General features: G+C 37.9%; 1 protein-coding gene across 1 annotated transcript in view; it reads right to left on the bottom strand.

Annotated features, from left to right (window-relative positions):
• Positions 1–21,986, bottom strand: part of STIL (STIL centriolar assembly protein) — a 75,257-nt gene that overhangs the window by 30,249 nt on the left and 23,022 nt on the right. Inside the window, exons 10-14 of the mRNA XM_036093470.2 lie at positions 20,441–20,550; positions 15,166–15,280; positions 13,093–14,031; positions 7,116–7,281; positions 3,820–4,048 (exon numbers count right to left, since the gene is read on the bottom strand). Of these exons, the coding sequence (XP_035949363.1) occupies positions 3,820–4,048; positions 7,116–7,281; positions 13,093–14,031; positions 15,166–15,280; positions 20,441–20,550 (1,559 nt within the window). The remainder of the gene's footprint in view (positions 1–3,819; positions 4,049–7,115; positions 7,282–13,092; positions 14,032–15,165; positions 15,281–20,440; positions 20,551–21,986) is intronic.

Genomic DNA, 21,986 nt, shown 5'->3' with positions numbered 1-21,986 from the left:
ATCTTTGAAAAAGCAGGAAAGACCATCCGATGGAAAAGACAGTCTCTTCAACAAATGGTATTGGGAAAACTGGATTGCAACATGCAGAAGAATGAAACTGGACCACTTTCTTACACCATACACAAAAAAATAAATTCAAGATGGATGAAAGACCTAAATGTGGGACAGGAAACCATTAAAATCTTAGAGGAGAACACAGGCAGAAACCTCTTTGACCTCAGCCATAGCAACTTCTTACTAGACATGTCACCACAGGCAAAAGAAACAAAAGCAAAAATAAACTATTGGGACTTCATCAAGATAAAAAGTTTCTGCACAGTGAAGGAAACAATCAACAAAACTAAAAGGCAGCCTATGGAATGGGAGAAGATATTTGCAGATGACATATCTGATAAAGGGTTAACATCCAAAATCTACAAAGAACTTATCAAACTCAACACCCAAAAAACAAATAACCCAGTTAAGAAATGGGCAGAAGACATGAACAGACACTGTTCCAAAACAGACATCCAGATGGGGCGCCTGGGTGGCTCAGTTGTTAGGCATCTGCCTTCAGCTCAGGTCATGATCCCAGGGTCCTGGGATGGAGCCCCACATTGGATTCCCTGCTCCACAGGAAGCCTGCTTCTCCCTCTCCTGCTCCCCCTGCTTGTGTTCCCTCTCTCGCTGTGTCTCTGTCAATAAATAAAATCTTAAAAAAAAAAAATGATATCCAGATGACTAAAGACACATGAAAAGATGCTCAACAATAATACTCATCATCAGGGAAATACAAATCAAAACCAGGATGAGATACCACCTCACAACTGTCAGAATGGCTAAAATTAACAACACAAGAAACAACAGGTGTTGGCAAGGATGTGGAGAAAGAGGAACCCTCTTGCACTGTTGGTGGGAATGCAAACTGGTGCACCCACTCTGGAGAACAGTATGGAGGTTCTTCAAAATGTTAAAAATAGAACTACCCTATGATCGAGCAATTACAATACTAGGTATTCACCCAAAGGATACAAAAATACAGATTTGAAGGGGTACATGCACCCCAGTGTTTATAGCAGCATTATCAACAATAGCCAAACTATGGATATTGACTGATGAATGGACAAAGATGTGCTGTACACACACACACACACACACACACACACACACACACACACACACAGGAATATTACTCAGCCATCAAAAAGAATGAAATCTTGCCATTTGCAACGACATAGATGGAGCTAGAGTGTATTATGTTAAGTGAAATAAGTCAGAGAAAGACAAATACCACTCATATGTGGAATTTAAGAAAGAAAACAGAAGAATATATGGGAAGGGGGAAAAGAAAAAAAAAAGAGAGAGGGAAATAAGCCGTAAGAGACTCTTAACAACAGAGAACAAAGTGAGGGTTGATGGACGGATGTGGGTGAGGGATGGGCTAGATGGGTAATGGGTATTAAGGAGGGCACTTGTTGTGATGAACACTGGGTGTTGTATGTAAGTGATGAATCACTGAATTCTACTCCAGAAACCAATACTGATTGTATGTTAACTGCCTAAATTTAGGGACGCCTGGGTGGCTCAGTCGGTTAAGCGTCTGCCTTCAGCTCAGGTCATGATCCCAGGGTCCTGGGATCGAGTCCCACATCAGGCTCCTTGTTCAGTGGGGATCCTGCTTCCCCCTCTGCCTGCTGCTCCCCCTGCTTGTGCTTTTTCTCTCTCTCTAATAAATAAATTAAAAAAAAAAACTACCTAAAATTTAAATTTAAAAATAAATAAAAATAAAATGTACCTAGAAAGTATCAAGCAAAAAAAAAAAAAAAAGTCAAATATTATCACAAGGCTTATAACTTAAAAAAAATAATCAGCTGTCTGCCCCATGCCACCCCACCACCAAATTCACCTCTTTTAACTGTTATATATGGTGTTTTACACCTACATCATTCCTCTATCTTCAAATTTATACTATTTATTCTGCACCTGATTCCTTCTAGCACTTCCACAAGTCCAAACTCCTTCATCTCACTTGGGGTGGCTTTTACTATACTAACCAGTTTCCCTACTTCCACTCTAAACTCCTTCAGTTCATTTGCCACAGAATAGCTATTTAAAAAATAAAAAATCAGATACCACTCTTTTGTCTAAAATCCTCCCTGGATTTAATGAGCATAGAATAAATTCAAAGCTCCTTTCTACATCCTACAAAGCCCCCACATAATTTGGCTCCTGCCTATATCCCTGACCCCATTTCCTATAAGCATGCTCTCTTGAGCGCTTTCTCTCTCTCTCTCTCTCTCACCCCCCTACCCCCTCCCCCTCTTCCCTCTCCTTCCTTCCATCCCTCCCTGTCACTGTGTCTAGCCACAATGATTTTCCTAATTGTTTCCTGAACTGTCAAGTTCCTGCACCCCTCAGGGTCTATACCTGCCATTTCTTCTACCAGGAACACTCTTCAGATGTTCTCAGAGCTGGCTCCTTATCATTCTAGTCACTGCTCAAGTGTTACCAGCTCAGAGAAGGCTTCCTTTACCATCCCCTACTTAATATATCCCTCACTCCCATGCCACCATCCCAGTTACACTCCACTTGATCACCCCGGTTTATTTTCTTCACAGGAGTTGTGATTATATGAAATTAAATTACTTGTTACTTTTTTTTTTTTAAGATTTTATTTATTTATTTGTTAGAGAGAGAGAGCGTGGGCACGAGAGAGTGAGCAAGAGTACAAGCAGGGGGAGCTGCAGGCAGAGGGAGAAGCAGGCTCCCTGCTGAGCAAGGAGCCCGATGCAGGACTTGATCCCAGGACCCTGGGATCATGACCTGAGCCGAAGGCAGCCGCTTAACCGACTGAGCCACCCAGGAGTCCCTTACTTGTTACTTTTATGGTCATTGTTTGTCTCTGCAAGTCATGGAAACTCCATGAAGTTAGCAGCTTTTCCTAACCTACTGCTTAATCTCTAAGGCCTAGTTCTGTGGCAGCACTTATCAGAAGCTCAAAGATATTTGAATTTCTTTCCTAATTTCCTGAAGATCTAAATTACTTTGAAATCCTTGTTTAATACAAAAAAAAAACTTAATGAAAATTTTCAAACACAGGAGAGAATAGTATAACAAATCATTATACACAGTTTTAAAAATTACCTACTCCCAGGGGCACCTGGGTGGCTCAGTCAGTTGAGCAGCCAACTCCTGATCTCAGCTTAGGTCATGATCTCAGGGTCCTAGAATACAGCCCCATGTAGGACTCCGCATTCACCACGGAGTCTGCTTGGGATTCTCTCTCTCTCTCTCTCTCTACCCCAAGCCTCCCCCCATCTCCTGCCCCGCTCACACACAACTCTCTCTCTAAAATAAATGAATGAATCTTTAAAAAAAATTATGTACTTACAATCAATCTTACTCCAATTACACCCCTAGCCATTTCATCTCCCACCAGCTATTTTTTCTCACCAGGTTACTTTGAAGTAAATCTCAGAAATAAATTCTTATATACATATAATTGCAATATGCACAATCTTTAAAAATTTACAAAATTTAGGGCCCCATCTCCATGTGGGAGCTAGTTATCAGAATCTCTACAGTAAGGCTTAAGCATATGTATGTCTGAAATTTTCTTCAGATGTTCTGATTCAGCTAGAATGTAACACATCCAATGACTGACATCTGGGAACAGTTCTAGAAGGGTCAGAATTGTCAGTTACATAAGAACCGTATCAGGAGAGACACTACTGAAAATACCATTTACAAAACAAACAGTTTCTGAGTTAAAACACCAAAAGAATATTAGAATTTAAAAAGAAAAAAAGGAGGATGAATGTTGAATCAAAGACACCTTACTTGGATACAGAAAGTGGTTGATTAAATTCTTCCACAGCAATGTTGCTTTCTTCAAAGCTGGGAATATCAACTGCTTTTAATGAAGATGCGCTACCTGGAGGACTTGTGACTTCATTATTAATATCAACAGAAAAATTCATGTCCTCACTGGAAATCTTGGTATCATCTTGCCTCTGCTGAGATGCAGGCTCTTGATCATCGCCTGCTGCATTCCAAAACAAGCTGGCACCTGGAGGTTAAATGATTAACCAGATACTGAAACAAATATTCTACTATAAAAATAATCCTCTGACAAACCTCTAAGTAAGACTAAGCGTATTGTGTTAACACAATTACCTAGAAATGTTTTCAGATTTTATCTTCTCAGAAATGCCATAAAGAGGTAAGGTGAAAAGACAGAAAACTGGTGTACAAAGTGGGGGAGGGGGGTGCCTGGGTGGCTCAGTCAGTTGTGTCTGACCCTTGGTTTCAGCTCGGATCTTAATCTCAGGGTCGTGAGTTCAAGCACACTGCACTCCACACTAGGCGTGGAGCCTACTTAAAAAAGAAAAAACAACAATAAACAACCTGGGACAAAAGGAACAGGGGACATTCTGGGCCTTGTCTCTTCAAGAGGTGTAGCTCTCAAATGATGTGTTTCACATATAAAGGTTCTGAATACAATTTAGGGTGTATGTGTGTGTACAGAAAACTGCTGTTCTGAAAAACACGGGAAAACATATAACGAGTCCCTAGGCTCTCTGATTTCTATCTTTAAATGCAATATTCATGAGAATATTCAGGGACCTATCAGACATACGTAGTATCAGGCAAGTATTTAAAAATCAAATGTTTGGGGCCCCCGGGTGGCTCAGTCAATTAAGCATCCAACTCTTGGTTTTGGCTCAGGTCATGATCTACTCAGAGTAGTGAGAAGTCTGCTTGAGACTCTCTCCCTCTCCCTCTGTGACCCCCCAAAGCTCACATGCACACGCTCTCTCTCTCAAATAAATAAATAAATCTGAAAAAAAAAAGACAATTATGAAAAAGTTATGTAAGTGCTGCTACTCTTCTGGAATATTTGCCAATACATACCTTTAGGAAATTAAGTATCACTATAGAATAAACATGCTTTTAAAAGCCATTTAGTTCTAACAATTATTAATAATGCTTTTTTCTGCATATAAGTAATAACCACCCCAGGTCATCCAAGTTGAATAACTGAATATGAATCTATGAGGTTTCAAAATAATTTCAGAATATCAGTTTAAACATGTAAATGACTTCATTCAATTATCTTTTATTCACACACATTATGATTCAGGCATCATGTTAGCTAATGAGATATAATCGTGGAATAAGGCAGTGTTCGAGATCCCAAAGGCTTATAGTCTAGGAACAGATACAGAGAGAACCAAGTATAATACAGTAAAAGTACAGAGTTTATAGGAGGAAACTGCACTTTTTTGGTATGTTTGGTATGTATGTTTGGTTAGCTCACAATACGCACAGCTCCTTGTCCACTACCCCTTTACAACACATACAAACTTCCTCTGGGAACTGTCACCCCTGCAATTAACAAAGGTGAGACTCCAGCAGATATGTCCCTATTACATGCTTCTCAACCCCCTTACCATTGAACCAGGGATTAAACCCTAATCCAAACTAGGCCATTCAGGTTCTCTGAATTTGAAACAAGACTAAAGGAGAGTAACCTGGTTTGTGTACATGGCTAAAACTGTGTAACACATACACTTTGGAGCTTTGGGTGAGCTAGAAAAAACTGAGTAGAAAAACTGACTAAAACAGCCATATGGTTGGACAATCCTAATGGTATTCCAGTTTCTAGTTCCAGTTTTTTCTTGAAGTCAGCCCCACCCTTGGCCTTGGTTTTCATGAAACAACCTCACATCCTTCTAGTAAATTCCCCTTCCTTACTTAAATTATTTCAAAGTGGTTCACATTACTTGCAGCCAAAGAATCTTGACTAATACTCAGTAATATCTGACTTATAAATGTACAAGAGGTTCTTCCTCCCCTCCCTCCTTGCTCCCCTCTACATGGACAGTTAACAAATGGGTTCAGAGATAGAATATAGAAATCTGCCTTCCTTCTTTTCTCCCTCTCAAATCTTTATTCTCCAGGCTCAAGTCTTCATCTGTTACTTCTACAAATCTTAGGTCATCAACCCATCTCCACTCCTCAAATGTCTGGGTATCACCATCTTCATTTCTCAAAGCAACTCAAATGCAATAGATATTTAGACCGAACTCATCCTCTCTCTTTTGCTTTTCTAACTTGTCCTCCCTAGGTCATCTAAGCTGAAAATCCTGGAGTAACTTTTATTTTCATTTTTAATAAACTTTTAATATTAGAATAATTCTAGATTTATAGAGAAGATAATACAGAGTATATTGTATACTCACCAGTTTGACCTGATGTTAACATCTTACATTACTGTGGCACATTTTTTAAAATCAAGAAACCAATATTAGTGCATTACAATTAACTAAATCTCCAGACTTTATTTGGATTTCACTGATTTTTCCACTAATATCCTATTTCTGTTCCGGGATCCAAACCAGTAACTTTAGAATCCTACCTCTTCCAATTGCCATATCCAATTAGTTACCAAATCTTAACACCCTACACAACTCTTTCTCTTCATTTTTACCACCATCACCTTATGTACTAGGCATCTTGCTAAATCTTGGGGACATTCTTGAAGATCTCATGGTCTGGTGGTGAGCAAACATGTAAAAAAAATATATGTCATTTACATTATTAAGTGATTTTTCAAAAAGGCCTTCAATAGTGCTTACTGAATAAAGGAGACATTCCTTTTCGAAAGGTGTAATAAAGGTTCTCCATAAAATAGGACAGTACTAGACAATTCACAGCCCTGTGTTTCCTCACTGTGCCCCCACTATTTTCTCTACCCATCCTGTTCTGCCATCTCTCCACTCCACCTACTAAAACCCTACATACCCTTTAAGGCCCAGAATCAATACCACTGCATAGATGAAACAAACCTTCCCTGATCCCTCAAACCACAGATGACTTTTCTTTTAAGAATTGGGTCCAGTCCAGGAAAGAAGCAAAAACAATGTATTATGTCATGTGGTCTCCCATTTGTTTTCAGATATAGTTCTCTTTCATAAAAAGTAAAATTACAAAGACTTAAGTAAGTGATACTCTCTTCACCTTGGTTTTGGTTCTGTTTTACCATGCACCAATTTCAGTGTAAAAATTTTAAGTGATTTGAAAAGCATTTTTAAAAAATTCCTTACAAATTAAAAAAAAAAAAATGAAATTACCTGTGCTCACAGCAATGCTTACACTTTTTCTCATGTGCAAGCCAGGGGAAGACTGTGCTTCCATGGAAACCAGCTCCATTTGTCTTGCAGCTTGCACCATGTCTTCAGCAGAGGCTGTCTTAGGGGAACAGGGCTGCAGAGACTGTGCTTCCAATAAACGCTGAATCTGTATCAATTAAAAACATATTTTAAACTGGCAGTGAAGTAATCAACCAAATTGGCAGTGGAGTTTAAAAATGAATTACAAAGTGCCGCAATTATAAATAACTTTTAACCCTATTTTCTCACAATTCAGTTAGATCATACCATAAAACTTATTCAATGCAGAAATCACTTTCCTTCATTATTAAGAAGTATTTAAGTAGGCTAAGTGTAAATTTTATTTATTTATTTATTTTTTAAAGTAAACTCTATGCCCAACAAGGGCCTCTAACTTAGAACCCTGAGATCAAGAGTTGCACGTTCTATTGACTGAGCCAGTCAGGTGCCCCATGGCTAAGTGTAAATTTAAAAGTGAAAACATAAAGGTATTTAAACTGGCATTCATAAATGGACACTTGTGTAAAAAAGCCTGAATGTTAACACTTCTTATCAGTGTTTTATTCCTATTCCACTTACAAATCAAAATTAGGAGCTATATTCTAACTCTTTACCAAATAGTGAACATTTTTACACAAGGTTCTTCTTATAAAGGTTAATCAGAATAGCCCATGTTTGGCCATGCTAAAACTGGGAATTATTAATAACAGTAGCAAACACATACTGAATGCTTCCTGTTTTATAAGACACTACAGTAAGAGCTTTTATGCATGATTATTACAATCCACCCCATAAAGAATCTACTACTATTAAACACACTTTACAGATAAGAAAACTTGAGAAATTAAAGTTACTTGCCCAGGTCATGTAACTAACAAGTAGCAAAGCTGAGGTTCAAACACCAAAAGTTTCCCCTGCTCCTCTTGAAACTGAAATGTAACTCAGATATCATAAAATTCATCCCTTTAAAGTATACAAGTCAGTGGTTTTTATTACATTCACCACAAAGTTTGCAACCATCACCACCATCTAATTCTAGAACATTTTCATTAATCCCCTGAAAAAACCTGTACCACTAGTGGTCACTCTCCATTGCCCACACCCAGCCCTCTGGCAACCACTAATCTACTTTCTGTCTCTACAGATTTGCCTATTCTGGACACTTTACATAAATGAAACCACACAATATGTGGCTCTGTATCTTGCTTCTTTCACTCAGCATAACATTTTCAAAGTTCATCTGTGTTGTTGTAGGATATGTCACATTGTGTTTACCCATTCATCAGTTCATGAATATTGGACTGTTTTTACTTTTGGCTATTAGAGATAATGTTGCTATGAACATTTGTGTACAAGTTTTTATGTGAGCATATTTTTTTCATTTCTCTTGGGTATATACTTAGGAGTAGAAGAGCCTCCCTTTTTAAACACTGTGATTTTCTAATTCCCTATAAATTATACTATTGTGGGGATGCCTGGGTGGCTCAGTCAGTTAAGCATTTGCCTTTGGCTCAGGTCATGATCCCCGCCCCCCCATGCTCTCTTTCTCAAATAAATAAATCAATAAATAATCTTTAAAAAAAAAAATAAACGCTACTCTGCTAACTTTTAGGATGAGCTATTTAACCACTATGAGCCTCAATATCACTTAAAACTAAAGTAGCTGTAAGGATTAAGAAACAAAGTAATTGTAACTTTTTGAGTGTTTACTATAGCCAGGACCTACACTAACCACTTTATATATACACATATACATATAGACACACACATATATACAGAAACTCATTTAACCATCAAATCTACATATAATACCAATCACTGCTCCCAATTTACAGATGAGAAGAGTAAGGTTTAGAGACATCACACAGGAAACATTCAATAAAGCTATAGTGATTAATTGAATGGTACTGGTGCTAGAACAGATAGACAAGTCAATGGAGAATATAGTACAGAAATAGATACAAACATATACTTCCATTACAGCATAAAAAAAATATTTCCAAGTCAATAACAAAAAGATATATTATTCAATAAATATATGAGGCCAGTTCTCTGAGGATTAAAAAGGAAAAACCTCTTATCTCATATATCAAAATAAAGCAACAAATATAATCCTGAAGGAAGAGGGAAGGTGAAAAATAAATTTTTTATAATCTTGAAGAAGAAGGCTTTTCTAAACATAATTAACACCCAGAAAGAAAATGACCGATAAATCTAATTATATCTAAATTGGAATATTCTGCACAAAACAAATGGTTAAAACAAAAAACATTTAAGACAAACTGTAAGAAACGCTTACCACATATACATGATAAAAAAACAATTTCCTTATATACAATGAGCTCTTACAAATTAATTAGAAAAGGACCTAAAATGAGTAAATGACAGACTTTACACAAAGAAAAAATAAATGGCCAATAAATAATAAAATGATCAATCTTGATTATATAATACAATGCAAATTTAAAAAGTGTCTTTTTATAAGACTGATACTAATTTTAATAGCTTGATATGCACATGTTGGAGATGTGGAAAAACAACTTTGGAGTATTAAATCGGTACAACCTTTTTGGGTGGCCATTCTCACTCATTCAAGTTACAAAATATGTATTAAGTAATTATTATAAGTGAAGTACTATTCAAGGTGCTAAAAAAAATACAGTGATGAATCTTGTAAGTTGCCTCCCTAGAGCTCCCTAGATACAAAAACCAAAAACTCGTAATTAAGGCCTGACTGCTGAGAAGGAGTGAGCCATTAGAAGGTTTGGGCAGGGGCACCTGGGTGGCTCAGTCGTTAAGCATCTGCCTTCGGTTCAGGTCATGATCCCAGGGTCCTGGGATGGAGCCCCGCACCTGGCTCCTGTTTGGCGGGAAGCCTGCTTCTCCCTTTCCCACTCCCCCTGCTTGTGTTCCCTCTCTCGATGTGTTTCTCTCTGCCAAATAAATAAAATCTTTAAAAAAAAAAAAAAAAAAAGAAGGTTTGGGCAGAGGGCAAGCTCAAGAACCTAAAGTGGAAACAAACAAGTTCATGTTTTTGAAGAACAAAAAGCACACCCTGCAACTGAAGTGTAGTGAATATGGAAGACAGTAGCAAGAGAAGAGCTAGAAGAGGCACACAGAGCCGAATGACAAGGTTTCAAGGGCCAGTGTAAGAAATTTGGATTTTCTTTTTTTTTTTTTTTAAAGGAATGTGCCTTGGAATAGGCCCTAACCACTTTTTTTTTTTTTTTAATTTATTTATTTGACAGAGAGAGACACAGCGAGAGAGGGAACACAAGCAGGGGGAGTGGGAGAGGGAGAAGCAGGCTTCCCGCCGAGCAGGGAGCCCGACGCGGGGCTCGATCCCAGGACCCTGGGATCATGACCTGAGCCGAAGGCAGACGCTTAACGACTGAGCCACCCAGGCGCCCCAGAAATTTGGATTTTCTAATTGCAAAGAAAACCCACTGAGAGTGTTAAGCAGAAGCCCTATGATCTGACTTGAGTGTTAAGAAGATGGCTGTCATGTTTCCAACTGCAGGAAACATAGGGACAGTACTGGAAGTAGCATGGTTGGATAAGAGAAGAAGATGGTTTCAATTAGGGAGGCACAGGAAAGACGGTTAAGGAACAGTTTAGTTCAAGATACATCTACAAGGTGAAACCTGGGTTTCTGACACCCAGAATTTTTGCCTGAGCAACAGGATGAGAAGTGATGTCGTTAACTGAAATAATAATGATAATGAAAATAGTAATAGTTAACATGTACTGAGCACTAACTATATGCCAGGCACTATTCTAAGCCACCTTTCCCTAGTAACTCATTCAATCCTTAGAACTCCATACACTTATGTACATTCTTATTTTGTGAATGAGAAAACAGAAGTCTGAGAGGTGAAGTAATTTGCCCAAGATTGCATTAATTTATGTTACAATGAAACTGTAGACTAAGAACCCTAGGAGGCTGGTGCCAGAGCCCAATCCCTTCACAACTACACCAAAATGAGACTTGGAACAAGTCTCCATTAGGACAGGAACAAGTTTGGCTATCTTTGAACATTTAAAATGTGTGTTCTCTTCGACTACACAAATCTGCTTCTAGGGATCTATGCTACAGAGATATACGCACACATGCAGGGAAATGCCAAGTACAAGGATGTTGACTGCTGCACTGTTTGCAATAGCAGAAACTTCAAACTGTGGAATAGGAGACTAATTAAAAAATTTGTTGTATATCATTTTAACAAAATCCTATACAGAATAAGATAGTTCTATATATACTTAGAAATAGAAAATGTGTTAAGATATTTTTACATGTAAATAAGGTGGTACCTAAAATAAAGTTAAAAATTTTCGCATGAGCGGGCGCCTGGGTGGCTCAGTTGGTTGGGCGACTGCCTTCGGCTCAGGTCATGATCCTGGAGTCCCGGGATCGAGTCCCGCATCGGGCTCCCTGCTCGGCAGGGAGTCTGCTTCTCCCTCTGACCCTCCCCCCTCTCATGTGTTTGCTCTCTCATTCTCTCTCTCTCAAATAAATAAATAAAAAAAATCTTTAAAAAAAAAAAAAATTTTCGCATGAGCAAAATAGTATGTGTATTTATCATTAAAGCATTTTCTACATCATTTTTTATATTCTCCAAGTATGATTCAGATAATGTACTCATTAGTCTATATTTACATTTTAATCCCAAGTAACTAAGATTTCTATTTAAAAGATCTTTTTAGTCTGTCTTTTTTAAAAAACAAAACAATAAATGAGAACTATTTCTTTTCAATGTGAAATCTTTAGCTACATTAAAATGTGTGCCAAATATTTGTAAGGGTTTGTAAAAATCAAACTTATATTTTACAATTTCAAAGAGTTCTAAAAAACAGTGTAGCTACATTTTTCTCAGGTGTCCTATCTACAGCATTTTTAAGCAGAAGTTGTCTGTTAAAAATTTTTTTTTAAAGATTTTACTTATTTGGGAGAGAGCACGAGCGCACAAGTGACGGGAGAAGGAGAGGGAGAAGCCGATTCCCTGCTGAATGGGGAGTCCATCATGGGGCTTGAACTCGGGACCCTGGGATTATGACCTGAGCTAAAGGCAGATGCAGCTTAACTGACCAAGCCACCCAGATGCTCCTAAGCAGAAGTTTTAAATTGTCTTTTTTTGTTTTTCCAAAATGCAAACACTATGACTCCAGTTTTACAAAATAAAGATTTTTAAAAAATTATACATGTATATAATGTCCATTATACATATATTTGCATAGCTATAGGATCATGAACAAAATATGGAAGAATACATTTCAGCTTGTTTTCATTCATACTGGGGGGGGGAAGGACGGAGGTAGGGGATTTGTGGTATGTAGAAGACGGGGACCAGTAAGAAAAGGAAAAAAAAAATGTACAAGATTGAATGGTGTAATGATATAACTAAAAGACTAAAAACTGCCACAAAGGCCTGAAGAAAGGAAGCATTTCATAATAAAATGAGTGAAACATATCTAATATAGATACACAGAAGAGGTTCTAGATCTATTCTCTAAAGGTACACTGGCTAAAAGTACTAAACATACTACAGGGTTGACAAATTAGAGCTGCATCAGAATCCATTATGCAGGTTTTACATTTAGTTGTATACCAAGGTTTACTAAACTACACAGACTTCTTGTTAGAGGTAACAAATGAAAGAAAAATGTAGTTATACTGTGGATTAGGATATGCACAAGGCAAAGAAGAGAAGGCTTACTTTCTAGTCCCCGTTCTACTCCTAATTAGCAATGTGTCATTGGGTAAATTATTTTCTCTCTCTAATCCTTTTTACTAATCTGTAAAACAACGTTTCCAAGGTTTTTTCTAGTTTTGGTATTCTACAATTTTACCCCATAAGCTGTAATTACTGAAGAATTGCCAGTTATTTTTAAGAAACCGTATTAATACCATGAATTAAAAGAACTAAGAAAGCTCGCAAACCTGTGCCTGAAGCAGTCTCAGCTGTCTGTCTTGCTCTGTGAGGAATCTATATGCATCTGGAGATAGTCCCATCATTCCATTATCTGACTCAGTCTTGGGTGTGTGCATGCATACTGCACAAGGTGGTGGGTTACATGAGTCCACATGTGAGGGTAGTCTTGCCACAGGCGATGGTTCTACAATGCTGTGGGGAGAGCAACCACCCGTGTTTCCCTGAGGTCTCAAGGCTATAGGACTACTTGAAGAACAGAATGCATTAGGGTACAGAGCTGGACATCCACCTGGGTGAAATAATGAATGCTTGTGAAGGGCTTCAGACTGGAGGTCTTGAACAGACCCTACTGTATTCACTCCTTGCCAAGAATTTATTGAACTATACTGCACGTGGCCATGATGCTGACAACAACTACAAACATTTGTAGGACAGTAAGACGGTGGTGGTGGAGTGGGTATCTGAAGTTCCATTGGTCTTCCTGAATTATGGGATGAAAAAACAAAACTGTGTGGGTGAGACCGTGAGGCAAGAGAAGACTGCTTGGAATTAAATGTGGAGGATCTTACAGGATATTCTTCTTTGTATACATTTGTATTAGAAGATGGCCTATTAAGAGAAGATGGTTTAACACTGTTCCTGATATGCAGGTTCCTGTTCTTACAGCTAGATGGCTGTCTTCCTTTGCTGTGTCTCAAAGGAACAGTGCTCTGAGTTAATTGACTTGGTAGCCCTTTCAAGGAAAGCTCTCCAGCTTCAGCTTCTAGACTGTGTTTGTCATCGTAAAGCTGGGGTTGCAATGGCTCCAAGTGTTCAGAGTTTTTAATCAACAAAGAAGGATTTTCATTATTCACCATTTCCAATGGCTTAGGCAGAGGATTTGATTCTATGAAATTGCCATCCAACACAAGGGAAAGTTCAGGAACTGATGGTTGGATCTTAGAAACCTATAAATGGGAAAGAAATGAAAGAGGAAAAGTATTTTTTAGGATGTTGAACTAATCTAATATTTTCCAAATTATATCAAATTACTTATTAAAAAGTGTTTATTCTTTAGACAGTTGACACATATTTTCTGGGCATCTTCTATGTGCTAGCACTAGGAATACAATTGTGAGTAAAATAAACAAGGTCCTTGCTTTCACAAACTCACTGAACAATGGAACTCCTTTTATTGGAACACTGATTATGTTGCTTAAATCACATAACACAATATGGGAAACTGTCTTATAATAGACTTTTTTACTCTCTCTCTGCAAGGAATGTATCACTGGCAGAATGCTTCAATAGATCTTGTAGCAAATAATGTTTCTGCATCTTAAGTAACCAACGATCTTCCGATAAGTATTTCAGAATATTTTTCTACTAAGTGAAATTATTCCACTGTTATTCTTTTTACCAATACCAACTAAAAGTTAGAAGAGAGGAGAAAATGTAAACTAAATATGCGTATGGTGAATTTGGTTATGATTTGATATTAATTTTTAAAAATCTTTCCTATTCCTTTTTCTTCTAACAACTAATTGGTCCAATTAAGGCATGACAATTCCACAATAAGCCACAGGTTGCCTGCAATCAAAAAATTATTACGGGTTATTAGCAATCTCCAAAAGCAAGTATCATTTTTCTCAGATTTGGTGATAACAATCAATGGTATAGAATGTTGAGACTATATGGGTTAAAAACACCAAGTTCTGAAACCAAACCTTCTGAATTACTAGCTTTACTGAATTCCAAACATCCTGAATTCCAGCTTTACTATTTACTAGTTGTGTAATACTGGGCAGGCAACTTAACCAATCTGTGCCTCAGTTTTCTCTGGAAGCAATAATTACATGTACTTATTACAACATGTACACATATATGCATACGTATTATTATATATATAACACATAATAGTTACATGTACCTGTGAAAAATATCTATACCTGTATATACAGATATATCCATATAGATATATACCTAGATATATCTTTGAATAAAACTTAAATAAGTTTCAGGTAATATTATTGAATGCTTTAACATGAAGAGATTTTAGGTTTCTAAACACATAGGTGGGTTCTTTACAATGTTAGTGATACCTTCTGACTCACAGGATGAGGACTAGGAATTGGTCTTGGAGAAAAATCTTCATCTTCAACACCAGAGTCACGATCATTTATTGGCATTTTTCCTGGAGATAACTTTTGGGAAGACCTAAAGAAGAGAGGGGAGTAAAGAAAAGACTTCAGTAATCTATTTGTTTATTTGTTCTTTCTTTTTGAAACTGAATAAGTCCTTTAATAAGCCCCAGCAGTATCTGGATCATTTAATTTAGTATCTGACAACCACACATTATTTTGTTTTTCAGGCCAGTGTTAGCTGCCTAGAAAAGCTGGTCCAGTCAGATTCATGCTTAATAAACTACCTCCCTTTGCCTGATCATGGGAAGTTTAACCCAGTTATTTTTATTTATTTATTTATTTTTTAAAGATTTTATTTATTGGGGCGCCTGGGTGGCTCAGTCGTTGAGCGTCTGCCTTCGGCTCAGGTCATGATCCCAGGGTCCTGGGATCGAGCCCCGCATCGGGCTCTCTGCTCGGCCGGGAGCCTGCTTCTCCCTCTCCCACTCCCCCTGCTTGTGTTCCCTCTCTAGCTGTCTCCCTCTCTCTCTGTCAAATAAATAAAATAAAATCTTAAAAAAAAAAAAAAAAAGATTTTATTTATTTATTTGACAGAGAGAGACACAGTGAGAGAAGGAACACAAGCAGGAGATGTGGGAGAGGGAGAAGCAGGCTTCCCGCAGAGCAGGGAGCCCGATGCGGAGCTCGATCCCAGGACTCTGGGATCATGACCTGAGCCGAAGGCAGACGCTTAATGACTGAGCCACCCAGGCGCCCTGACCCAGTTATTTTTAAAGTCACAAAATATCAACAGTTACTGAGCATCTTCTGATTAACCACTTTGAAGAACGTAGTTATAAATAAGGCATAGTACTTGCCATAAAAAAATTACAAACTGGTGATAAAGCTGTACACTCACTGCATTATACACTCACCGTGTTAAAAAGGGAACTTGATAAGGAACTACTACATTTTCTGATACACTTATATCTGTGGTGGGAAACTGAGACATTAACTGAGGTACCTCCTCCTACTGAATCAGTTGTAGTCATTGTGTCACAGGGGCCTGCCCCAATAGAACAGAGAAAAATTTTGAGTGCTGGTACGGAGTTTCAAAAGCTGAGAGGTTAAGACTAAAATTTGGAAGACTGTATGTATCAGGTTTTTTTGCATCCTAGATAAAGTCTCAATAGGATGAGTTCAGGGAAGAGAAAAGAAAAGCCAGAAGGAAGCTAAAAGAGTGTAGACACTGACGGAATCCCTAAGAAAGGGTCCGACATCCTGTCTCCCTGGCAGGGAGCACAAAAGAAACCCCCAGGTAGATTTGGAAGGTCTGAGAGACCTTTATCCTAAACCCTGATGGGTCTGAGGAGCAAACACTCACAGAGTTCCTTCTGAGCCACGGTGCTGCAAGGAAACAATCAGAACGTCTGCATGGTGTGTTTAAGCATCAGAGTCTGCACTCAGCCCCAGCACCCAAGAGTGACATGGAAAATATTATGATACCCCCTGTGCCTCAGTGCAGCATGGACATGACAGAGAACCAGTGACCTGACTAGAGTAAGGAGGTCAGAGCAGAGGCCCACACAAATCTACTGCCAAAGACCAGATGCAAATGAAAACACCTGAGCAGATAGCAGCTTGGCTGGATCATAATCATGTCATCCCACATCGCTACTACTAGCACAGCATTAATTCCTCCAAACTGCATATAACTTCACAGAAAAGAAGATAAACAGATCTTGAATTGACTGAAATTTGGTTTCTATAACAACTGGGCAGTCAAATTAGAAATTAAGTTCAATTACTTTTAAAAAGGAAAAAAGTTCCATTTTTTGAACCCAAGTTTGTGGCAAAGAATTTTTTTTTAAAAAAATTTTATTTATTTATTTGAGAGACAGAGAGAGAGGAAGAGCGCATAAGCAGGGGGAGAAGCAGAGGGTGAGGGAGAAGCAGACTCCCCAATGAGCAGGGAGCCCAATGTGGGACCTGATCCCAGGACCCCAGGATCATGACCTGAGCCAAAGGCAGACGCTTAACCAACTGAGCCACACAGGAGGCCCAGGAATTAATATTTGCTACATGCTTACTTATGATAACACAAACATATATAAACACACATAAAATTTCTGACATTGAGCAATAGAATTCATTTCTGAGCTTTTGTAGTGGCCAAAGCAAAAAGAAAAAAACTTTATGTTGTATAATTATAACATCAGTTCTTTAAGTGAGACAAACATTTTACTAAAATAAAAGTGACTGTTACTAAATCTTTGATCAGAGTTGAAAATTGGCAAAGTTTTCAAAAATAATATTAAAGAAATTGGGGTGCCTGGGTGGCTCAGATGGTTGGGCATCTGCCTTCGGCTTGAATCATGATCCCAGGGTCCTCGGATCAAGCCCCACATCAGGCTCTCGGTTCAGCGGGGAGCCTGCTTCTCCCTCTCCCTCCACCTGCTGCTTCCCCTGCTTGTACACACTCTCTCTCAATCAAAAATAAATAAAATTTAAAAAAGAAAAAAGAAGTTATAAGTGTCTCCTTAATATGGCTTTTTCTTCCATAAATATTCAATAAAATCTTGAATAAAGACTTAAAAAAACAGTGAAGGTGTTCCTGAAAAGCTGTAAGAATATAGTTTTCCAGTGATCTAACCTATATCAAGGATAACTTAAAATTTCCAAAGATGGAGACAGTATACCTCTAGTATCTTTCTAATCCTCAGAACCTGTGACTATGTTTACTGCATTTGGTAAAAGGGAGTGTGCAGATGTGATTAAGTTAAGGATCTTGAGATGTGGAGATTATCCTAGATTATCCAGGTAGGCTCAACGTAATCACAAGGGCCTTTATAAGATGTAGGCAAGGGGCGCCTGGGTGGCTCAGGCTGGAAAAGGGAATAAAATGGATTCCACACTAAAGCTTCCAGAAGGAATGCAGCCCTATCATCACTTTGATTTTAGCCTCAAAGACCATTTCAGACTTCTGATGTCCAAAACTGGAAGACGATATATTTGTATTGTTTCTAAGTCAACAAGTTTGTGGTAATTTGTCAGAGCAACAACAAGAAACTAATACAGATTCAGTCATAATTCCCATTTTACAGATGGAATAATGACGTTTAGAACCAGGACTTGAATGCAGATGTCTTATACCATAAACTGAGCTCTCAACTATTATGTTGTGCCCTAGACTATAAACAGTTGGTATAGTTGACATTTATTTTAAAATTGTATCATAGTTAATTTCCACCTATAGAATCAAGTGTTAAGGACAGATGAATGAATGCTATAAAAAAGTCAAGCCATTTTCTCAATAATTGCAATAATCTACAATGAACCTTATACCTCCTGTTTCTCATGCAACATACTAAACAGACAGTATTAAAGGGGCCCATAGACAGGTTAAGGTTATAGACAAAAAGTTGAGGGGGTGCCTGGGTGGCTCAGTCATTAAGCGTCTGCCTTCGGCTCAGGTCATGATCCCAGCGTCCTGGGATCGAGCCCCGCATTGGGCTCCCTGCTCCGCGGGAAGCCTGCTTCTCCCTCTCCCACTCCCCCTGCTTGTGTTTCCTCTCTCTGTGTGTCTCTCTCTGTCAAATAAATAAATAAAATCTTAAAAAAAAAAAAAGTTGAGAAAATGACAAATTAACTGCTAGAGCAAGTTAAAATAAAAATAATTTTAGGGGCACCTGGCTGGCTCAGTCAGTAGAGCATACAACTCTTGATCTCAGAGTCCTGAATTTGAGCCCCACGTTGGGTGCAGAGTTTACTATAAAAACAATAGTTTCAGACCTACAGCATCAAAGAATAAACCAGCACCCCAAAGTAACTTTTAAATGAGGTTATTAAATATTTGGCAAATTACTAACTTAAATTAGTGGACCTCCCCAGTAATATGGAGAACATTCAACACTTCATCACTGGACTATAAATTCCATGAGGGAAGAAATCATGTCTGCAACTGTTTTTAATACCATCATATCCCCAGCTTTTAGCATACTATCTGGCATATAGTAGAATAAATGAGAAAGCTGGAATAGGGATCTGAAGGGCTAATTTTATGTGTCAACTTGGCTAGGCCATGGTAACCAGATATTTGGTCAATCATTATTCTAGATGTTTCTGTTAAGATATTTTTTGGGGGTTGGGGGGAGAGGATGGGGAATGGGGCAGAGTGAGAGACAGAATCTTAAGCAGGCTCCATGCCCAGTGTGGAGCCTGATGCTGCGCTCAATCTCACAATCCTGAGACCAGGACCTGAGCCAAAATCAAGAGTCAGACGCTTAACTGACTGAGCCACCCAGGCGCCTCTCCGTGAAGGTATTTTTAGATGAGATTAACATCAAAATCAGTAGACTCTGAGTAAAGCAAATTATCCTCCACAATGTAGATGGGCCTGATCCAATCAGCTGAAGGCCTTAATAGAACAAAGCATTACCACCTCCAAGAAGAGGGAATTCTGCTTACAAATCACCTTTGGACTCTAACTGCAACTCTTCTCAGCCTCCACAATTGCATGAACCAATTCCATAAAACAAATCTTTCTCTCCCTCTCCATCTTGCTGTTTCTGTTTCTCTGGAGAACCCTACTATAAAGGAATACCTTTTTTACCAAAAAAGGTAATACAGACCCAAAAAGCCACAGCCACTATTCAATTAATATTCCCCAAGTGCATTTTCTTTTTTAGGTAGAGAAGTTATATTTTACAATAGTTTCTCTGATAGGCCCAGGTTTAAAACTACAAGGATGAGAAGAACAAATTGAAGGCAAACTAAACAAAAACAAGATGCTTCTTCCTAAACAAGATAATTTCTTGACACTTTTCCCCCCTATGTAATAAAGCAACTCAAATGACAACCGTATTAAAGTTGTCACTTCATTAAAATTATCATCCAACGGGACGCCTGGGTGGCTCAGTCAGTTAAGAGTCTGCCTTCAGCTCAGGGCATGATTCCAGGGTCCTGGGATAGAGTCCCATATCAGGCTCCCTGCTCAGCGGGGAGTCTGCTTCTCCCTTTGCCTGCTGCTCCCCCTGCTTGTGCACTCTCTCTCTCTCTGACAAATAAGTTCTTAAAAAATATATATATATATCATCCAACATCTGAGTATGAAGTAACGCATTTAAAGCAAGGACATCTTATGGTAGCTAAGATATATAATCAGTTTCATCAGATTGGGGAGTTACTTTATTACTCATCAAAAACTAGTGAATATAATTTAAAAAGTATACATGATAACAAAAATATCTTTTACCTTTTAATTGAAAGATTCTTGGAAACCTTGTTGAAAAACTCTGTTTCTGCATTTTGGCTTTCAGCAGTCAGTTCAAAATGGATTGAATTCTTGTCAGAAGGTTCAACATTCTGAAATAAAGTAGGTTGTACTTTGAGAGCTGACTTAAATAAAAACACAAGAGAATTCTATTTAGATGAAAAGTGGCTCTGAAACACTGGGAGAAGGGAGACATTTCTATTACTGTAACCTTTTTAAAAAAATCATTTTTAAAATTGAGATATAACATTATATTAGTTTCAGGTATGCAGCATGATTCAATATTTGTATATACTGCAAAATGCTCACCACAATAAGTCTAGTTAACATCCATCACCATACAGTTATAATTATTTTTCCTCGTGTTGAGAACTTTTAAGATCTACTGTCTTAGCAACTCTCAAAGATATTATTAATTATAGTCACCATGCTATACATTACATCCTCATGTCTTATTTATTTTATAACTGACAGTTTGTACCTTTTGACTCCCTTCACCCATCCTGCCCACCCCCAATACCCCAATCTGTTTTCTGTATCCATCAATCTATTTTCTGTATCTATGAGTTCAGTTTGATTGTTTTTTTTTTAGATTTCACCCATAAGTAAAATCAGATGGTATTTGGCCTTCTCTGACTTCTTTTGCTTAGCATAAGGCCCTCAAGGTCCATCCATGCTGTCACAAATGACAGGATTTCTTCTTTTTTATAACTGAATAACATTCCACTGTGTATATATATATACATACACCACACTTTCTTTATCCATTCACCCATCAATGGATACTTGGGTTGCTTCCATGTCTTGGCTATTGTAAACAGTGCTGCAGTCAACATGGGGATACAAATATCTTTTCAAGTCTGTGTTTTCGTTTCCTTTGGATAAATATCCAGAAGTGGAATTGCTTAAATATATGTTAGTTCTATTTTTATGTAACCTTTTTTAAACTGTCCATTTCCCTGCCACATAAACGAAAGTGAAAACTTAATCACCTGTATTATATAACTCACTCAATAACCAGGGATTCAGTGAAAATAATAACTGTGAACTGAGGATGTGATCTAAAGAATAAGTGATATATGTCTCTAAAATGGAAATAAATTATTAGACCTCAATTAAGATAATTATATTTATAATTAAAATACAGAATTTCTTTTTAAAGTTTTATTTCTTTAAGTAAGCTCTACAACCAACATGGGACTTGAGCTCACAACCCCGAGATCAAGAATCTCATACTCTTTCAAATGAGCCATCCAGGCACCTTGAGAATTTTTTATCATTAGTCTGAGACATAGGACAATCAATCATGTTACTGAAAAGTAGTCTCTGAATGTTTTTACATAATGACACTTAGGGTTTCAAATATTTACTTTTTCTGTGACCATCACCTATGTATTTTTATGTGTTTTATGAGATACAGCAATAATCTATTCTGATTCCTAAGATTATACATAAACACTGACTTTCAAATGTGAGAAATCATTTGTTATATCTACACATTTAAAAAATAACAGGGCAGGGGCGCTAG

Source organism: Halichoerus grypus, chromosome 5 (genome assembly GCF_964656455.1).
Source record: "Halichoerus grypus chromosome 5, mHalGry1.hap1.1, whole genome shotgun sequence".
Classification (NCBI taxonomy): Eukaryota; Metazoa; Chordata; class Mammalia; order Carnivora; family Phocidae; genus Halichoerus; species Halichoerus grypus.
Note: the sequence above shows the minus strand (reverse complement) of the source record. Positions and strands in the feature narration are given on the sequence as shown.